The 19,953-nt window shown below is 41.4% G+C and overlaps 1 protein-coding gene across 3 annotated transcripts in view; it reads left to right on the top strand.

Moving 5' to 3' along the window:
- The window catches only part of kdm6a (lysine (K)-specific demethylase 6A), a 54,594-nt gene extending 35,786 nt beyond the window's left edge, over positions 1–18,808 (top strand). For all 3 annotated transcript variants that reach the window (XM_088083746.1, XM_088083745.1, XM_088083747.1), the window contains 17 exons: positions 1,969–2,061; positions 2,148–2,225; positions 3,279–3,386; positions 4,036–4,446; positions 5,679–6,550; positions 8,962–9,091; positions 9,272–9,377; positions 11,037–11,242; positions 12,276–12,328; positions 12,407–12,481; positions 13,096–13,244; positions 13,991–14,105; positions 14,188–14,375; positions 15,541–15,682; positions 16,166–16,292; positions 16,894–17,064; positions 17,798–18,808. In XM_088083746.1, coding sequence (XP_087939872.1) covers positions 1,969–2,061; positions 2,148–2,225; positions 3,279–3,386; positions 4,036–4,446; positions 5,679–6,550; positions 8,962–9,091; positions 9,272–9,377; positions 11,037–11,242; positions 12,276–12,328; positions 12,407–12,481; positions 13,096–13,244; positions 13,991–14,105; positions 14,188–14,375; positions 15,541–15,682; positions 16,166–16,292; positions 16,894–17,064; positions 17,798–17,824 — 3,051 coding nt within the window. In that variant the 3' untranslated portion in view covers positions 17,825–18,808. The remainder of the gene's footprint in view (positions 1–1,968; positions 2,062–2,147; positions 2,226–3,278; positions 3,387–4,035; positions 4,447–5,678; positions 6,551–8,961; positions 9,092–9,271; positions 9,378–11,036; positions 11,243–12,275; positions 12,329–12,406; positions 12,482–13,095; positions 13,245–13,990; positions 14,106–14,187; positions 14,376–15,540; positions 15,683–16,165; positions 16,293–16,893; positions 17,065–17,797) is intronic.
- The last annotated feature ends 1,145 nt before the right edge of the window (positions 18,809–19,953 follow it).

Genomic DNA, 19,953 nt, shown 5'->3' with positions numbered 1-19,953 from the left:
TGTGGACAGTCATTTTTTAAAAAAATGGTAAAATCGTGAAATTTGCAAATAATAATTTCCAGGCTCAGAAAAGTTTGGGAAAACTACATACATCCTGAAAGTTTTTGAAAAGTCATGGAATTTAGTTTGACAAACCTGCATGATATCAAATGAAGTGTTTAAGGACAGTGGGATTTTTAAAAATCCAATGATAATTTCTGTTAAGGCAATTTTCAATGGGGAAAAACATTTCCTTTAAAATCACCAAAAATGTTTTAAAAAAACAAATAACAAAACAAAAAACCCCACATAAATAAAGTCACTAACTTTATTTTAAAAGAAATCATTAAAAAAAAACACCAAAAATACATTTATAAAATGATAAAAAATTGGAAAGAAAAAACATTTCTAAGAAAGAAAAAAATCTTTAAAAATCTGCAAGGAAAAATAACTGATAAGGCGGATCAATGGCCATTCAATTCATTCATGAATTGTCTTGAAAAGTCATGGAAAAGTTATGGAAATTTATCGGTGAAAATGTGTATGAACCCTGCTACAAAGAAAGACATTTAAAGAGAAAGATCCTTGAAATCGCTCTTAACAAACCCTCCAGACTCCTTTTAAATAAACTAATTTTAGCCTGTACAGCATGTTTTCACTTCTAACTGGGTGAATTAAAGATTTTTTCCAACCAAACCAGAGTTGGTGATTGTTGGAACAGCGGTAAGACAAACCAAGAGGTTTTTGTATTTTGAGTTTCATTTTGTTTAGTTTGACTTTGTCAGGTAAAGTATGATTACGGTAAAAAAAAATCAGTTATTTAAATGGAGTGTGGTGGGTTTGGTCGTTTCAGGGCTTTTTCTGGTTAAACAAAACTGGTTAGTCTTTGACAAAAAACTCAATCTTAGTATGATCCTTTCCATAATAATGCCACACTCTTAAAATAACAATCTGAGCCTGTCTGTGGAAAAAACAAGCAGTTTTAGTGGACGTAAACTGCCCCAAGTGGTTACACTGCAGCCTGTCTTGCTTGTTATTGGACCATTTTGAAAAACTGTCGTCTCCGTTTGTCACTTAAACACAGAAACACAAGAAATCAGGGTCCAGGTTGAAAAACACAGAGTTAACCTTTAACTAATGTGCATGAATTATTGTGTCATGTATTTGACACTATCCAGTTTTTTTCCTTTAAAAAATATTTAATATTGGCATAAATAGTTTTTGCTAATTTGAAAACAAGACAATTTTTTTAGCTGCACACATTAGGTCTGAAGATTGACCCCGACCATCAACATCTCAGTTTTATTTAGTCCTCTTATTTTCCTCGTCTAATGTTTTTTTCATGCAGTTTTGTCTATTATAATCTTTAACATTGACATCATCCTCTTTTAACAACAAATAACATCATTTTCATCATTAGCACTTGCTTGATTTGCACTTTCACCAAACACAGAAATTAAACTAACAGACATTTTAATAAAAGACATTTTAGGTCATTTTAAGTTGCTTCAGTATTGAAGTTTGAGGTCTGACTGATTGTATGTAATCAAATGCTATTCCTAAATAATAATGATGCATTGCAGAGATTTGAGAATGTGTAAACCACCAATGAGAGACCAGAACAGATGGTCTGCATGTCCAAAAAACCCTCCACAGATGCAACTAACGTTGCATTATCCCACATCTTAACCTCAGCATGAATACTCTGATTACGACCTTAATCGAGCTCTTTCAATTGGATTAAGGTGATAAAACAAACCATATTTTTAATCGGAGTATGTTGTCATACATGCGATATTAAAATGCGCGGATTGTTGTGCATGTAATTGTAGTATTAAGTGTATCCTCCGGTGTCACTTTGAATTTCTGGCTGTTTGTCTCCTTTATCAAACACAACATTAGGCTTCATTCTGATCTGTGTTTTGCCTAAAGAAGTGTTTTTGTCAGTCCAGCGCGTCCTCACATGCTGTGTCTCTGCCGGCTTTCCAGGCCTGTAAGGGGGATGGAGGCCAGTCCACCAGCAACCACACAGACCCACAGGCCAGTCCTGCCAAGAGGAAACGCACCGCCAGCCCAGCAAAGGTACAGATACGAGACTTTAACATTACGGCTCTGCAGGACAGTTTAAAAGGCGAGACGTGGTCCACATTGTTTTGTCTCATATGCAGGGTGTTGCAGACTCGTGGGCTAACAGTCCCAATCAGCAGCAGATCCCCAGCTGGTACCTGACGCCACAGAAGCTTCAGGTAGGAAATGTCAAAATTAAGTATTTTTAAGCCTCCAGCTGGCGTTAGCTGTGGCCGGAGGCATTATGTTTTCCGGTCGTCTGTCCCATTCTCACAAACCCGATGTCTCGGGTCTCACAGAGTTAGAGCTGGAAAAACCTCCTGAAATACCCATTACCAGACAAATAAGCTACATATTGTTGTTTGTATTTTTGTTTTGTCGTTAAAGGTCTTTGTTAAGGGTCTTTGTCCTGTTTAATGGGTTTTTTTGTTGTCGTTGTTTTTTGATTTGGTGAATGATATGTGGAGAAAATCTAACTAAGATCTTAGAAAAAAAGGAAAACCTCCTGAAATACAAAATTGTCTGCCTAGTTTATAAGATTATGCAGCTCCTCTGTTCGATTTTCATCACCTTTAAATCTACCAGTTATAGAGCTGCATTAAAGGGGGGACTACACAAAAACTGCCTTTATCCAGGCTGTTCGTCCTTTAGAGCATCTCATCAATATCATTCCCGTCATATCATTTATTTAAATGTAATCTGACAAAATGGTTCCATGAAAACCAACAATGTCAGCACTGACTTTATGCTAATTTTACTTTATTTAAAAATGACTGTACTCATACTGTGCCTGCATCATCTGTTATTTAGATTTCACCTGCTCATATCGTTAAAATGTGCTGTTTATTCTTAACTTGTACATGTTTAACTTTATCATGTGGTTTTTATTTTATCGCGACAGGACCACAACAAAGTCCCCCGTTTATAACACCCGTGAACCAACATAAACGCGTCATTAAAAAGTCACACTTGTGGCGCTCATGGCCACGTCTTTCCGGCTTTATGTTTTACTCAGACATCGTTTCGGGGCTGTTATTACCTCCGTTCCCAATAATAAAATGTATATTACAGGTTACAATGCAACAAAACAGGAAAAACACCAAGAGGGATGGATATTTTTTACAAAGCACTGTACTTGTGAAAAGTGATCCAGGTTTTAGAGGGTTAAAAAACTACTTGAAAGTCCTTGGATTTAATTCTGTCCTTTCTGTATGAACCCTTAAACTGTGCAGCACCTGGATCACCTGCGGACCAACCGAGCAAACCTCAAGCCGCCTCAGGTGCAGATGCTGGAGCAGCTGGAGAATCAGTTCTCTCTCATGCAGCAACATCAGCTGCAGGTAAACACGAGATTTATACCAAACTGCCGCCATCTAAATCTGTGTTTCTGCTTCATAAAGCTCCTGTTTGTCTTTGCAAGTGTTAATGTAGCTGCACAGCGTCACTGGGCGGGTTTCCATTACAGATTTGCACAAAACTGAAGCGATAATTTCCATAAAACACAATTGAGATGACTGCATTTGATATTATGCGACTTCTCTACTCACAATAACATCACAGTAACCATGGCGATGGATGGTAAAACATTGGCAGGTTTATATCTATTGCAGCCACTCGATAAAGCCGATCTAATATCGCCGTAATGTCTTTGTCTCGTATCAGAGTAGAAAGATTTCAGTCTCTTCCTCCGTCCACACATACCGGGTCATGTTTTGTAAAATGTCATGTGACTTTGTTGTTGTTGTGCTTCTTTTTTGGGTTTAATTGCAGTTGGCATCCATGAAACCACATTAACGCCACTCTGTGTCGGACATCATGTGATCTGTAGATTTGCCTGAAATACCACCAACCTTTTTGAGATAAACAGGAGTTTTTTTTCCAAATTGACGTGCTTCCGTTAGGCGTATTTTGTATTTACAGTCTCAGTTTGCGGGTTGATGGAAACCTGCTGTTTACCTGAATCTTCTGCTCCTCTGTCCTGTGTGTCAGATGAGGCAGCAGGCAGCAGCAGCAGCAGCAGCAGCAGCAGCAGCGAGTGGCCAGCCGCGGCCCAGCCTTCCCAACGGTCCCTTGGCTGAGCCCTCCCACCACCACGCAGGCCTCTCCCGCACCTCCCCCCTCAATCACACAGCCATCCGGCCCCCGTGTGTCACCCAGCCCACCGCCAACGGATCCTGTTCTTCGAGTCCTTCAGCGGTGCTGCTGGGACACCTGGACAAAAATCACACCCTGGGACTGGGAGGTGGCGGCGCGAGCAACGGAAACGTGCCTTACCCGCAGCAGAACTCTCTACCTCACAACTGCACAGCCGCCAGTCACCCCAGCACCAGCAGCACTACCAGTAGTCCCAGTCACGCAGACGAGACATGGAGGAGCCAACAACGCAACACTACCACTCAGGTACGCGGCTGATGTTTTTATCCGACATTCAAAGGTCATCTGGGCTTTCTGTCTGTTTGTATCTGAATGCCTCCACATCTGCAGCAGCCATTGCCGGAGACATATTTTCGGGTTGTCCGTCTGTATCTCCTTACATCTGTCTGTCCAATTTTTCATCAACACAGTATCTCAAGAACACCATATGGGAATTTCTTCAATTCTTTTTTGCAAAAATCCACTTGGACTCAACAATGAATCGATTAGGTCAACAGACTGTAACCTCGTCTGTCTCATTATTGTCTCAAATGACAAAACGTCCACTTGGACTCAAAGATGAACTGATCAGAGTTTGGTGGTCAAAGGTGATGTCAAAAAATGTTTGGTTTGGCTGTAATTCAGGGATTCCTACACTGATTATGACAAAATTTCACACAGTTGTCCAAAATAATAACATGATGGAGTGATGCCATCAGAGGCCACCTTCAGTGTGACGTCATAATGTTCTGCTAAAACACTTCTCTGCTCGTTACTCAACATCATAACTCAGGAACCGACGTTTGGTCAGATCAGAGTTTACGTCTGCTGGTATCACTTGCGGATGCAGTTTTGAATGAATTTGTTAATAGCATATTAAATAGCATAATAACTAAGACAATGTTCTTTAGTAAGACCTCTAACACACCGCAGGTCTCCTGGAAAAATAAACTTGAAATACGCTTCAGTCCACCGCAGTGAGCCAGGCGGTGAACAGCCAGCCTGGTGTTTCACCAAGTGATAAAATGATGTTAGTATGCACCCAAATCCATGGATTTGTGAGCTCTGTCAGCGAGAGAGAGGAACAGACACACATAGCCTAAACACACACAACTGTCACACAAAGAGCGAACACGACGTCCAGTTAAAATGCAACACAGAACAGTCAAATACATTAATGTGCAATTTTCAACTTCACTGAGAATTACAGTCGAAATCACATTGACTGCGACTTCAGTGCTGTTTTCTTGATCTTTTAAAAGTGACTTTAATCCCCCTGTAGTGATCAGCTCAGACAATTTCAGACACGGATGTAAACTGTAGCTGACGCTCGACTGATTCACGGAGACGGGGAATAAAATGGTCCCAGATTAGTTGTGATGATGATGTATCTGCGTGTGACTTATTTTTAGTAAAATTTACAGCTTTGTGAATGTTTCTGATGTTGAAATGTTAGTGTTTTTCATTGTGTGTATTTTTCGGTCTTCCTCTCTGTCCAGGGGCTTCAAAAAGGTCCAGGTTCACATTCGGCAGGTCCCAATGGAGAACCCCCTTTCTCTTCTTCCTCCTCCCCTCAGACCTCGTTCTCTTCCTCTGGCATTCTGAATCAGGTTGGACATTCCTCCGGGCCCTGCACTGCCTCCTCCTCAGCCTCCTCTTTGTCCCCCACCTCCCCCCAGACCACACCCAACCACTTGTCCTCGCCCCCCCATGCCGCTACTACCTCAGGGGTCCACACCAAAGACACCACGCCTTCAGGGGGCAGCAATGGCGCCGCCGCCACTTTGCCATCAGGTTCGGAGGCCGCCGTCAGGCATTCCGCAGGGACGCCCCTAAGTCCCAGCAGCACCCCCGCGCAGGGACTGACTAATCACGTCCAGCCGCGGGGGACGGACGGCTCGGCCAGCCCGGCTCAGCCCGGCTCTCCCGCCCCCGGCGTGGTCAGTTCAGACAATCCTCAGCTCTCAGCCTTGCTAAAGGGAAAAGCCAATACTACCAGTAACGACGACAACAATAACCACAGTAACCACGGAGGGCCTTCCTCAGAGAAAATCAACAACGTCCACCCGGGTCTCCACGCTGCCGCCAAGCCAACGTCAGAGCAGTCGGCGGCGTCCTCGCCACTTTTAGCCACCGCTACGCCCTCTCCACGCTCAGCAGACCCGCACGCCACCAACAGCCTCTCCTGCCTTAACAGCCCGTCCAACAGCCAGGGGCCCACCGTCAACGGGAAGGGGCCCGAGGACTCCCAGAGCCCGACGAAGGTGGAGCCTTCTGCAGGAGCTCAGAGACACAGTGTCCCTGGCGGTCTGGCTCCCTGGTCCTCCGTCTCCATCTACCCCAGCTCCAGTGAGGTGCTCAAAGCGTGCAGGTAAGACGCCGGCGCGGCGCCATGTCAGCTTTCTTGTTGGTGGGTCTGAGAGATCAGTTTTTAATCCCGTATTTCTGTTTTTATGCCTCTGCGAGAGCGATAGCCTTCACCAGAGGAACGCTTTCAGGTTTCCATTCTCGAGAACGCACAATCTCAGGGACACCCCGAAGGTTTTTTCTTCAAATTTGGCACAAACGTCCACTTGGACTCAAAAATAAACAGATTTTAGTGGTCAGAGGTCACTGGGGCCGTGCGTCCGCCTCATTCTTGAAAATGCAGTTTCTCAATAACACTTGAAGGGAATTCCTTCAGATTTTGCACAAATGTCCACATGGACTCAATGATGAAGTGATTGTAATTTGGCGTTCGAAGGTCAAAGACAGTCAGTAAGTTCACTGGACTTTTAAAACACATGTAAACATGTTAGTCTGACTGAAATCGGACTAAACTGAATTTCTTTAAGTCGAACAAACACATCTCCATAATGCTGCTGGGGGCTGATTTAGTCTTTTGATGTGTGCGACTCGGTCAGAGCAGCAGAAATTTGTAGAAGAAAGCCGGGAAAATGGAAAACAAGAAGCAGCAAAGAAACCAAAATGTTCGGGATGCAGCCCTTTTGCTGCCCGCTAAGTTGTTTGAAATGTGACGTAATAAGTCTCTGGAATAAGGTCCAATAGCAACGAGCTGAAAGGGGGCACATCGCCACCTGCTGTGGAGCAGTCAGATGTACTTGCGTTAATAAATGGACTCTCCCCCGGTGCTTGTATACTGGGACGAGGACATTAGTCTGTTTAAACAAATAAACCAGCTGTAATTACAGCTTTACAGAGCACGTAAAACGTGCTGAATGAGGCCTCACAAAACATGTTTAATGGAGAATTCATCACTAATTATGACAAAATTTCACACAAACGTCTAACAGAAAAGCACGATGACCAGATGACATTTTAAATCCAGAAGTTCAATTTCACTTCGTAATGTTCTGCACAAACGCTTTTCTGTCCAGTTTTCAACACCACAACTCAGGAACAAAGAGTGAGACGTTTATGGTGAACAGAACTGGAGACACAAATCTTGGGTGTCCACCTGGAAGAGTGTACAGGTCCTCTGAGTGTCTGAGGCATCTGTGTTTTGGAACATATATCTTATATATTTGAAGCGTTAGCTTCCTCGGCTCCGTGAGTCTGGACAGACGTGGATGTAAACTTGACTATTTGATGACATTCAGCAGCGAGGCGCTGACTCTAGTTTTAGTAAAGTTTAGTTTAATATGGTTCATGGAAATGTCTGTAATCTGAAACTGCAGCGTTTCTCAATGAAACCTATAAAATGATCATTGGTCTTGTTTTAGTATGCATTTATGTTTTGTGGCTGCTGCTGTTCAGTTTACAACTAACAATAGAAGTTTAACAGATCAGAAGCTGTGTTATTTAGGGTTATTGAACAAGGCGTGTGTGTGTGTGTGTGCGTGTGCGTGTGCGTGCACGTACATCACGCTTGACACATCGGCCAGTTGTCGATTTAAAGAAGTCGACGCGGTGTGACACTGAGTGTTTTTGGCAGTAGTGCAGCAGCAGATGCGTCAGATGTGAAACCGTGTGCAGACGTGAGTAACGTGTTGATTCTCCGCTGCATTTGGAAAATGTCGTGACATTCTGACCTCGCGCCGCGTGCTGAGTTTATTCATCATCTCGTTTGGATTAAAACTGCCACTTTGTGTCTTTGAGGCCGAATTGAATGAAAACTTTGACTTTACCATCATGAGCTGAGAAAGATTGGAGTGCAGCGTGCGTACGCATGTGCGTGCATGCGTGCGTGTGTGCGTGCGTGCGTGCATGCGTGCGTGTGCAGCTGCGTGGATTTTGAGTCCCGTGAGGAGCAGACAGGATCCTCTCTTCACTTTCGGTCAGGGCCGTCTCATCTGCCACATTCACATCACGTGATGCTCATTGGGAAACGCTGCAGAAGAGTCTCTGCATGCAGCATCGAACACCTCTCGGTTTGTAAAAGTTGGGATGTTCGCTCTTCTTTTATTAGTCAGAACTAATTAAAGAGACCGATAATCAATATTTGGAACCCGAATGCATTTACAGTAAAAATGCAAATCTTTTTGTCAATATTTGGAATTTGGAATATAACACAAAACTTTGTTTAAATGCTATTTTAAGTTTGAGTGAATAAATGCAGATTTTACATGTTTTTGTGTGTTTTATATTGTTGTTTTGGAGTTTTTATTTGTATTTCTTTTCTTATGTCTGTAACTTTTCTTGCTGTCTGTTTTTGTCAGGACACTCTTGAAAAAGAGATTTTTCATCTCAACGTTTTTCTGGTTAAATGAAGGTTAAATAAAATAATTGTTTAGTCGTTTATTGCTTTTACCTGAGCTGATAAAGCGACCGCTCTCTCTGCAGGAACCTCGGGAAGAACGGCCTGTCGACGAGCAGCATCCTCCTGGACAAATGTCCCCCGCCACGACCCCCACGCGCTCCGTCTCCTCCGCTGCCAAAGGACAAACTCAACCCCCCGACACCCAGCATTTATGTGAGTGCAGCCGCGCCTTACAAGGACAAGTATTCATCATGTTTTGTGTGTGATGTTACAGAAACACTATCCTGGCTACCAAATACAAACACTGGTCGTCAGCTCCTCTGTAATCTGTTGATTCTGCCGGTAAGTCTGGAGTCCCGCTGACCGCTCCTGTGTCTCCTCTCTGACGTACAGCTCGAAAACAAGAGGGACGCCTTCTTCCCTCCCCTGCACCAGTTCTGCACCAACCCCGCCAACCCGGTCACCGTCATCAGAGGGCTGGCTGGAGCGCTCAAACTAGGTACCTGCTGCAAAACACGTGCACTCCACTCTGCAGAGAGGATGTTAGAGTTACGAGCATCTCGATGTGTGTGACTTGTATATTTTATTTATTTATTTATTGAACATGACAACAGTGACAGCAGCTGTGAGTGTGTGCAGCTGGATGTTTTCTGTCTCACGTGGCTCTGTGGGTGTGTCTCTGCGAGTGTGTGTGTGTGTGTGTGTGTGTGTGTGTGTGTGTGTGTGTGTGTGTGTGTGTGTGTGTGTGTGTGTGTGTGTGTGTGTGTGTGTGTGTGTGTGTGTGTGTGAGAAAATCTGACATGTATGACAACAGCACCACCTGCAAGTGTAAAATGTTACTGCACGTGTTTGCTGCTGAGAAAACAGCTCGGCTTTGCCAAGAACTTACAAACATCTGCTCTACTATAATAAAGACGTGCTGCCCTCTTATATAATAATCTAATCTGACAGATTGTTTATGTGTTAAGGAGTTTTGTAGCCAAAGTTACAATAAGACAAAAAAAAACATGGAAACACACACAGCCCACATCCGACCCTCTCACCGTGCTGCTCTACTGACGACACACCGACAGTTTTAATGTCGTCTTCTCCCTCAGTCAGAATAACGATGAGAAAATACATCAAAATCATGTTCTATGTAAATATAAAAAGAAATGTTTTAAAATGCAATCATGAATTTAAAAAAAATCTTTCAGGTATTCTTTGACAATCATACTTTGGACATTTTTATACAACTGTGGTTGTGATGTGTCAAACCACTAAGACCTGACTTTTTTAGATAATTACTTTACTCTTTTTATTATTTATTTCATTTCATTTATTTATTTATTTTTTTATTTATTTGACCAATTGTTTTAATTGATTTTCGACACAATTTGCAGGTTTATATTAACCAGTGACTGCTGTCAATGTCACAAGACATGAACATCACAGCAATGAATATTAATTTTTTTAAAACATCTTCATTGAAATTTCAATTGTATTTCAATTCAATCAAACATGTACAAACATATATATATATATATATATATATATATATCCCCTCATAGACACAGAAAATAAAATGCACAAAGGCAACAACAACAACAACAATAATAATAATAATAATAATAATAATATAACAGATTATAAATGAACCAAAATAAGGAAATAATAAATTGGGTCTGAAAATTAATAGTAAACTAATATAACAAACATCAAAGTAATAAAATAAATCAAATAAAAGATCAATACTTTATTTTATCCATCTAACCTTTTTCTTTTCAGTCAGTTATGACCCAAACACAAACAAACTCTCTGTTTACAGCACTTTTATTAACGAATCCTTCTGTAACAAAGTAAGACTGCTGCGAGTATTTTATTTATTTTATTTTAGCCTTTATCTCTCCCTCTCTGGACGAGTAAAGTATTGTTGTGGCTATTTTTTCATCGTCATTCCCCGAAAACTGAAAAAAATAGACTAGTTTGTTCCTGTTTTTTTATGTTGCTTATGACTAAAAAAAAAGTTTTTGTATCATTTGTATAATAATATTTATTGACTATGGATGTGATTACACTGCACTTCCAAAATAAAAATGAAATTTAAAAAAGAAAAGAAAATACTTCCCTCTAACTGCTCTTTTTCCTGCACTCTGCTCTTCCTTCCCATCGCCCTCAGATTTGGGCCTCTTCTCCACTAAGACCCTGGTGGAGGCCAACCCCGACCACCTGGTGGAGGTGCGGACTCAGCTGGCTCAGCCCACCGACGAGAACTGGGACCCCAGCGGCAGCAGGAAGATGTGGCGCTGCGAGAGCAGCCGCTCCCACACCACCATCATCAAATACGCCCAGTACCAGGCCTCGTCCTTCCAGGAGTCTCTGCGGGTCAGTGGGAGAGACCACACACACACACACACACACAGTTCACAGATCTTTCAGTAACCAGTTAAAAATGGATGACAGATACTCGTCAGCACTAAACTCTCTGTGATGCTGTAATCTGCATGTGTTCTATATATGTCACTGCCACTAACAGTGTTTTTATTAATAATAATTCATTCATTCATAATTTGTATATTCTTTTCCAGTCTTTAAATTCCAACTTCTTTCCTCTTTGGTTTGTTTTTTTTTATTTTTTATTTTTTTGTATTCATTTATTTTTCCTCTTCTCCTGCTGTTGTGTTTAAAGAAGTCAAAAGTAGCCTCCTGGCTTATTCTGGCATTTTTTATAATTTATGTATTTATTAATTTACACTGTCCATTTTTAAATTAACTAAACCCAAACACTGCAGACGTGCAGGAAAACTGATCTTTGCAACAGATGAACCACAGTTGAACCAATGTTTATTTGTGTATTTATTTATTTGTGAAATTTGATCATCATTAGTAACAACAAAACCCACACACCCACCCAGCACATCCTGGATTAACCCCTTACCCACCTCAAACCCTGTCACATCGGATGTATTGTGGTCCAGGTGCAATACCCCAAGAAGTAAAGTAAAATAAAATAATAATAATATAATAATCATAAAATTAAAAAAAAGATAAAATATAATACAATAAAAAATAACACAAAAAAATAAAAACAAAATAATAATAATAATAATAATGACATAAAAAATAAGGATACACTCCAGTGATTATAATAATGCACTTATAATTAATAAAGAAACCAAGATGAAATTAAATGAAAAAATACTATAACAATAACATCAGTAGAACCAAAGCGTGTCACAAAACCTGTGAATGGCGTGTTATTTCCATGTGATGCACACATACAGGTTATCAGAGATGGATCATGTGACCTGAAATAATACAAGAGGAATTTTTACCGGAAAACTTTGCTAAATTTAGCCGATTCTGAAGACTTTCTCGATACGTTTCCATTAAGTGTGACACTTTTTATTTTCGACAGGAGGAGAATGAGAAGAAGAAGGAGATGGATGCAGAAGCAGGTTCCTCAGACAGGTGAGTTTTCTCTCCTTCTTCACGTCTAAATTCTGAGTTTTTCTGTCGCTAACGACATAAACTCTGCTGCTCTTTCAGCGCGATGCGGCGGAGGAAAGGACCTTTCAAACACATAAAGTTTGGCACCAACATCGACCTCTCCGATGAGAAGAAGTGAGTGATCTGTTTTAACCAAACATCCGGCTGCGTAAAACTTCACACATCTTCTGATTTACATTATGCAGTCTCTAGCTGGGAAAAGGGAATAAAGTGACTTTTATTAGGGATGTGTATTTCTGTTTCTTTATTAAAATATAAAGAATATAGAGAGCATTTTCAATGCACTGCAGCACCAAAAAAAGACCAGCTTGACAAGAAATTTGCGAAACATGAGAAATTTACCTTAAAAATAGTTTTAAAAAGAGGAGAGGATTATCAGAAAATCATAAAAAAAAATGCAACAAAAAAGTCCTGAAAACTGTAATTATATTACCTTTATATTTAAAATATTCCGTTTTTGCTTTTTAAAATTTATTTTCCTGTTTTTACTTTTTTTTACAAAAATTCTGTTTTTGCTTTTTGAATTTTTTTCGTCTTTTTTTTTTCCCTCCACATTATCAGGTATTTTTAGTTTACCATTTTTAATCATTGTTGCTGACTTTTGGTCCATGTTCTGTTCGCTGCCTTCTTTTCTTTTTTCTTTTTTTTTTTTGCCAGCATTTGTTTGTGTGTTTTGGATCTCTGTGTAAAATCTGCTCAGCTCCTCATGTGTGACCTTTGACCTCCAGGTGGAAGCAGCAGCTTCAGGAGTTGTCTAAACTGCCTGCGTTTGCCCGCGTGGTGTCAGCCGGTAACCTGCTCAGCCACGTCGGACACACCATCCTGGGCATGAACACCGTCCAGCTCTACATGAAGGTGCCGGGGAGCAGGACACCAGGTACACACACACACACACACACACACACACACACACACACACACACACACACAAATACATACCGCTGTCGTCTGTATCTGTCTCACTCTGTCAGTATACAGGTTCAGACTGGAAAAGTTTTGGAAAACATGTTCAAGGATTATAATAAATTTGAAAATCCAGTGATAATTTCTGTTTTTACAGTTCCTGGTTCTGATAAAAAATGTAAATGCCAACATTTTCTTAAAATTTTCTAATAATTGATTTCTAAATTGCCAGTATTTTTTAATTAATGGCGATTTCTTTTTTAAGAAAAAAAAATTAAAAACAAAAAATGTTTTTTTAACATGTCTACTGAAGTGTGTTTCTTTAAAAATGTGTGATAAAATAAATAAGAATACAGGCATTTAAAGTTGTACACCCCTCCGCTAAACAAAAATAAAAAATTACTTGATATGCCTCCCCCTTTCTGTACCCCCCCTCAATAAATAACAAACAGTCCCTAAGTAATAATTACATATTCACATCTAAACTTGTTCTGAATTCATTATTTAAAAAAAAAAAAATCTATATAAATTTTTTTGTGTATATATATATATAGAGAGAGAGAGATTTTTTTATGAAAGAAAAAATCAAAATGTTTTAAACCACAACCATTTGTGTGTGTGTGTGTGTGTGTGTGTGTGTGTGTGTGTGTGTGTGTGTGTGTGTGTGTGTGAGTGTGTGTGTGTGTGTGTGTGTGTGTGTGTGTGTGTGTGTGTGTGTAGGTCACCAAGAGAACAACAACTTCTGCTCCGTTAACATCAACATCGGCCCCGGGGACTGTGAGTGGTTCGCCGTGCCTGAGACGTACTGGGGCGTCATCAACGACTTCTGCGAAAAGTACGTCTCCAGAAATGAGCGATTTTTTTACCGTCTGACCTCCAGAGTCGACGCTGACGACGTGTTTCTCCTCCTCTCGCAGGAACAACATCAACTTCCTGATGGGCTCCTGGTGGCCCAACCTGGAGGACCTGTACGAGACCAACGTGCCCGTTTACCGGTTCATCCAGCGTCCGGGGGACCTGGTGTGGCTCAACACGGGCACCATCCACTGGGTTCAGGCCATCGGCTGGTGCAACAACATCGCGTGGAACGTCGGACCCCTCACAGGTGAGAAACGGGAATAAATCCCGTTATGAGCCTAATCATTGACATATCCCAGACTGTGAGAATAAAAATAAAAATAAAAAAGTCTATGTTGCATGTAGTATGTGGAACATAATTCATTTTTTGTGTTTTTTTTAAAATTCTAAAAACAAAGCGGCATCATGACAAAAACCATGACAAAAGCATTAAAAGGGTTAAAATTCTGAAAGTTAATGATTATTTGATTCTTTTGATTAGAACCGATTTAGGTTAAAAAATTACCTCAATGAAAGTAGAAAACAGGATTAATGTGTAATATTTTAAAGCTTGATTGTGCATTTTGTGTGCAGAGCGATGCGAGTGTGTGTAATATTAAAACGGGCCCTAAAGGGTTAAAACTGATCCAGAATAAGAACTGTAATATAATAAGAACATCATTTTAGTATATTTTTTGTTTTCCCCGTCATCACATCGTGACCTTATGTGACCTCACCTGCTGAGCGAACGCGGTATTTCACATGGTCGTTCAGAGGGTTAACCCTTTGAAAGTCTGCTTTCTTTCAAAAACTCAGGAAAAGGAAACGAGCGACGGAACAAGAAATTGCTCAAAAATTGGCAAGATTTTTTTGTAAAAGGTGAAAGAAAATTACCCCAAAAATAGTTTTAAAAAAATGAAAAAAAAAACCCAAGGAAATGACATGGAAACAATACTTCAGAGTTATAAGACTTTTCTTGTATAACATAATTTTTTTTTAAAACATAATTTTATTTTGACATAATCACCCTTCAGCCCTGTAAAAGCTGAGCAATACTGACTTAGGTTTTTTTAAACTAAGATTAAAAGAAAAAAGGAGAATATACATATAAAAAGGAACAAATAATATTTTATATAATGTGTAATTATTTTGTAACAACTTTAAATCTGTAATTACAATAATTATAAATATATTTTCCCTTTTTTCTCAAGACAATTTCGCTAGTTTTTTTTAAAAAAAATTAATTTCTTGCAGTGTCTTGAACATTTCTCACCAGGTTTCTCGTCGCCTTTTTTCCGTGTTTTTTTAAGAGATTAAATTGGGTTTAAAGTTTTAAATACTTGTGAAAGTTTGACTGAAAGCAGCAGAAGAACAGTGACGTTTCTCCAGGTTTTACGGGGTTAAATGACCGTTTCCTCCGTGTTCGTCCTCAGCGCACCAGTACAAGCTGGCAGTGGAGCGATACGAGTGGAACAAGCTGCAGAGCGTCAAATCCATCGTTCCCATGATCCACCTCTCCTGGAACATGGCGAGGAACATCAAAGTGTCCGACCACCGGCTCTTTGAGATGATCAAGTGAGGACGATTCTGTGTGTGTGTGTGTCTGTGTGTGTGTGTGTGTGTGTGTGTGTGTGTGTGTGTGTGTGTGTGTGTGTGTGTGTGTGTGTGTGTGTGTGTGAGTGTGTGTGAGTGTGCGTGTCTGTGTGTCTGCGTCTGTGTGTGTGTGTGTGTGTGTGTGTGTGTGTGTGTGTGTGTGTGTGTGTGTCTCTGTGTGTGTGTGTGTGTGTGTGTGTGTGTCTGTGTGTCTGCGTCTGTGTGTCTGTCTGTCTGTCTGTCTGTCTGTCTGTGTGTGTGTGTGTGTCTGTGTGTCTGTGTGTTACCCTGTGCTCACTTGCTGTGTGTGTGTGTCTGTCTGTCTGTCTGTCTGTCTGTCTGTCTGTCTGTCTGTCTGTGTGTGTGTGTGTGTGTGTGTGTGTGTTTCTGTGTGTTTGTGTGTGTCTGTGTGTTACCCTGTGCTCACCTGCTGTGTGTGTGTGTGTGTGTGTGTGTGTGTTTCAGGTATTGTTTGTTACGGACTCTGAAACAGTGTCAGATGCAGCGGGAGCTGCTGTTGGCTGCTGGGAAACAGCTGGTTTGGCACGGGAGGACGCAGAGCGAGCCGGCTCACTACTGCAGCATCTGTGAGGTGAGGCCCCGAAAACCAAGACATGAAAGCAAAATGACGAGAGTCCAGGGGCCACGCACAGCGGATCTGTGCCTGTTTCTAGGGTTTGGGGTGTTTCTGGGACTAGAGGACATTTCTAAGATTTCAGGACATTTCTCAGAATTTAGGACTTTTTAGGATTGTAGGACTTTTTAGGACCATTCTGGGATCTGAAGAGGTTTTCTAGTATTTTAGGACATTTTATCAGATTTTCTAATGTTTCTTATATTTTAGGAAGTTTCTCAGATTTTAGGACATTTCTCAGATTTTGGGACATTTATAGGACTTTAGGACATTAGGGTCTTAGCTGTGTCCTCTGTCGGGGGTGTGGGGGATCCTCCACTGGCACTTTTTATAAACAAGCTCTGTTTTGATGCTGTTTTAATCTTTCTGACACTTTATTTGTACTAAAAGCACAAAAACTATTCCCCGTGTGAATCACTTTGTGAATTGTAAAATAGTTGGGGGCCACCCGGCACCCTGTCAGGGGCCAGATGTGGCCCGTGGGCCACGCGTAGAGCGTCCTTCTGTCTGCTGTGTTGGTGCTGCGTGAATGAACCCCTCTCGTGTCCCTCTGGCGCAGGTGGAGGTGTTCGACCTGCTGTTTGTGACCACCGAGAGCAACAGCAGGAAAACGTACGTGGTGCACTGCCAGGACTGCGCCCGCAGGGGGAGCACGAACCTGGACAACTTTGTGGTGCTAGAGCAGTACAAGATAGAGGACCTCATGCAGGTTTACGACCAGTTCACCCTCGTAAGTATCCCCAAACCGCCTGCTGTCATTTAAACGGGGAAATCGGTTTCAGGTGACAGCGTGGACGTTTTGAAGTGAGGTTGTATGAAGTCCGTGTCCAACGTCCCGCTGTGTGCAGCAGCTAATCTAACCCTCCGTTTCATTTTCACTATATTTTTAATATTTTAGCCGCTTTATTGATTGAAGTTTATTTTGAACATAAAAAAGTAAAAGAAAAAAAAGAATGCAACAACAGATGATAAAAAGTGATCCATGTACATTTACATATCTATCACGTCTGTTCCACTTCCCCAAAATTTCTACCACTAATAGTAATATTGATCATCATAATAATAACAATATAAATACTCACAAAAGTAAACAACAACAGCATCTTGCTGAAAGAGTCTTTTCTGAAGCGTTAACGTCCCCGTGCTGTCCTCAAATCCTCCGGACTCCGATGACAGAAACATTTGTCCCTGCAGGACACGGGCGCTGCTGCTGTGACCAGTTATTTATTCTGAGTAAACTCAGAATCTAATCAGTAAACATCACTACAGGTGAGACGCAAAATATGTGTTTGACTCGAGGTTGAATCGTCCCTCTAAACTGATATTAGGCTGTTTTTTTCGGAGGTTATTCAGCTGCTGCCTTCATACAACGCCACTTAAAAAACACCACGCTGTCCCTTTAATGATGTCCAGTTAGACGCCAGAGTCCAGTCTGAGTGTGTTCTCCGTCTGTGTGTCTCCAGGCGAGTCCGCTGCCTTCCTCGTCTTGATGGTAACACTGTTGTTCTGAGGACAGTCAGAAACCACGACGGACTCCAATCGGAAAACTCTCCGGAAACCTCTTTTTGTTTATTTTCTGATATTCAGGAAGAAAGCCGGCAGTCCTCAAACGGCGCTCTGTAGCTCTCCCAAACGGCAGCTGCGTGAAAAGCTGTGTGTCTATGCAACCTGCTCAGAGAGGCGCGTCGCCCCCCGGTGGACTGGAGGGGGGCGGCGGCTCCTCCTGTCGTCACGACCAGACTGTTCTCCTGCTGGACTTCAACCACCGAACACGCAAAACCCCATCAACAACAACATGAATTAACGTTTTGTACATATTATGTTTTAACTGGCAACATGGTCACACAAAGACTACTGACTGGATTTCTTTTCCCATTTTTGTCTTCTGTTTGTGGGTCGACACTAGAGCTTTGTCCCCCCGTCCCCCCCGTCCCCCCTCATGAGACGAGTCATTAGCATAGCTGGTTTTTGTATGTTAGGTAGACTCCTCCTCCTCGTCCTCGTTCAGGAAGATTTAAAAAAAACAGATTTGTAATGTGAAAAGTTGAGTGACGCATTCTTTGCAACATTTCCCCATTTTTAAAAAAAATCAGCTGATTTTGCTGGAACGATGACGATTATTTCGGGGTGGGGGGGGTCATTTGTAGACAAACAGCCAATTCACAGAGAAAAAGGGTTGCACATAGACAAAAGAGTGAACTTTAATTTGTTTTTTTCTTTTTTTATGTAAATTTACACTATTTATAAATGCATATTTATTGCTTGAAAATATTTGTTGATGGAATGCTGTAATTTTTTTTCCAGAGTACCTGCCATCAAATTTGAAGGAGCCGTGTGATTTTAAGCTCGGCCCCTCGTACGTTTTCTATATAAATAAAACTGCTTAGTAAGCGTTGTACAGAGACCTTCCCTTGAATGGGTTTATTGTTTGAAGGATGTTTTATGAGTCAATAAACAAGAACTGTCTTTATTTACATCTGCAGCTCTGCTGGATTTATTTTCAGTTTTACCAAAGTCGGGCCGTCGTGCGATCCTTCGTAGCGTTTCTCGGAAGAACACTAACACGTGTTGACAGAAACTTTTTTTTCCAGCACCCAACATTTTTTACATCATCTATGTTTTCTCCCCCATCTTATATTTTTCATTATCTATTTCTTTAACTATTTATTGTCTTCCACCACCTATTTCTTTCTTTAATTATTATTAACTTAGAATACTTTTTACTAAAGCCAGGTTAGTATTGATTGGTATGCAAGGAAAAAGGTTTTTAAAAATGTAAAATATATATTTATATGTATATATATCCTACATAAAATATATTAACTTCTAATTATTTTTACCAAAGCCAAGTTATGATTGGTGCTGACTGGATGGTGCTGATAAGGCAGTGTTGATTGGGGGGTGCTGATTGGGGTGTACTGATTGGGTGGTGCTGATTGGATGGTGCTGAATGGGTGATGTTGATTAGGGGGTGCTGACTGGGTGGTGCTGATTGATCGGATAGTGTTGATTGGGTGGTGCTGATTGATTGGGCGGTGCTGACTGGGCGGTGTTGATTGGCTGGTGCTGACTGGGTGGTGCTGATTGATTGGGCGGTGCTGACTGGGTGGTGCTGACTGGGTGGTACTGACTGGGCGGTGTTGATTGGCTGGTGCTGATTGGGTGGTGTTGATTCGGCAGTGCTGACTGGGTGGTGCTGACTGGGTGGTGTTGATTGGGTGGAGCTGATTGTAATGTTTGGCGCCCTAAAGGAGCATGGGTAAGAAATCTCTCTCTCATTTCAAACTTTTTTTCTGAACGTTTTCTTGTCGGCGTTTCCACGTTCATCTCGTACCAACTGTCTCAGCTCTCGGAGCTTTAAACGTCTGTTAAAGGAGCCCGAAAGCTGTACAAGAAAACTGACATCAATCCTGATTTCAAACTGTTCGTTAAATTCAGGATGGAGTGTCATTAAATGTTTTACGGGCGTTCGGGTCACCCGGAGGATTGAATGAAGAACTATATTTACTGAACTGGATCAAAACCAAACTCGTATCTTCAGTTTTCCTCCCTGTCGGAGCGCCGGGGTCCGAACAATGAGTGTCATTATCTCGTGGACGACCGTCCCGCCTGTGTGAAG

The sequence above is a fragment of the Plectropomus leopardus genome, chromosome 10 (genome assembly GCF_026936395.1).
Source record: "Plectropomus leopardus strain MGB_pleo_1.0 chromosome 10, ASM2693639v1, whole genome shotgun sequence".
NCBI lineage: Eukaryota > Metazoa > Chordata > Actinopteri > Perciformes > Serranidae > Plectropomus > Plectropomus leopardus.
The sequence above is the reverse complement of the archived record's forward strand: the minus strand, read 5'-3'. Positions and strand labels throughout refer to the sequence as shown.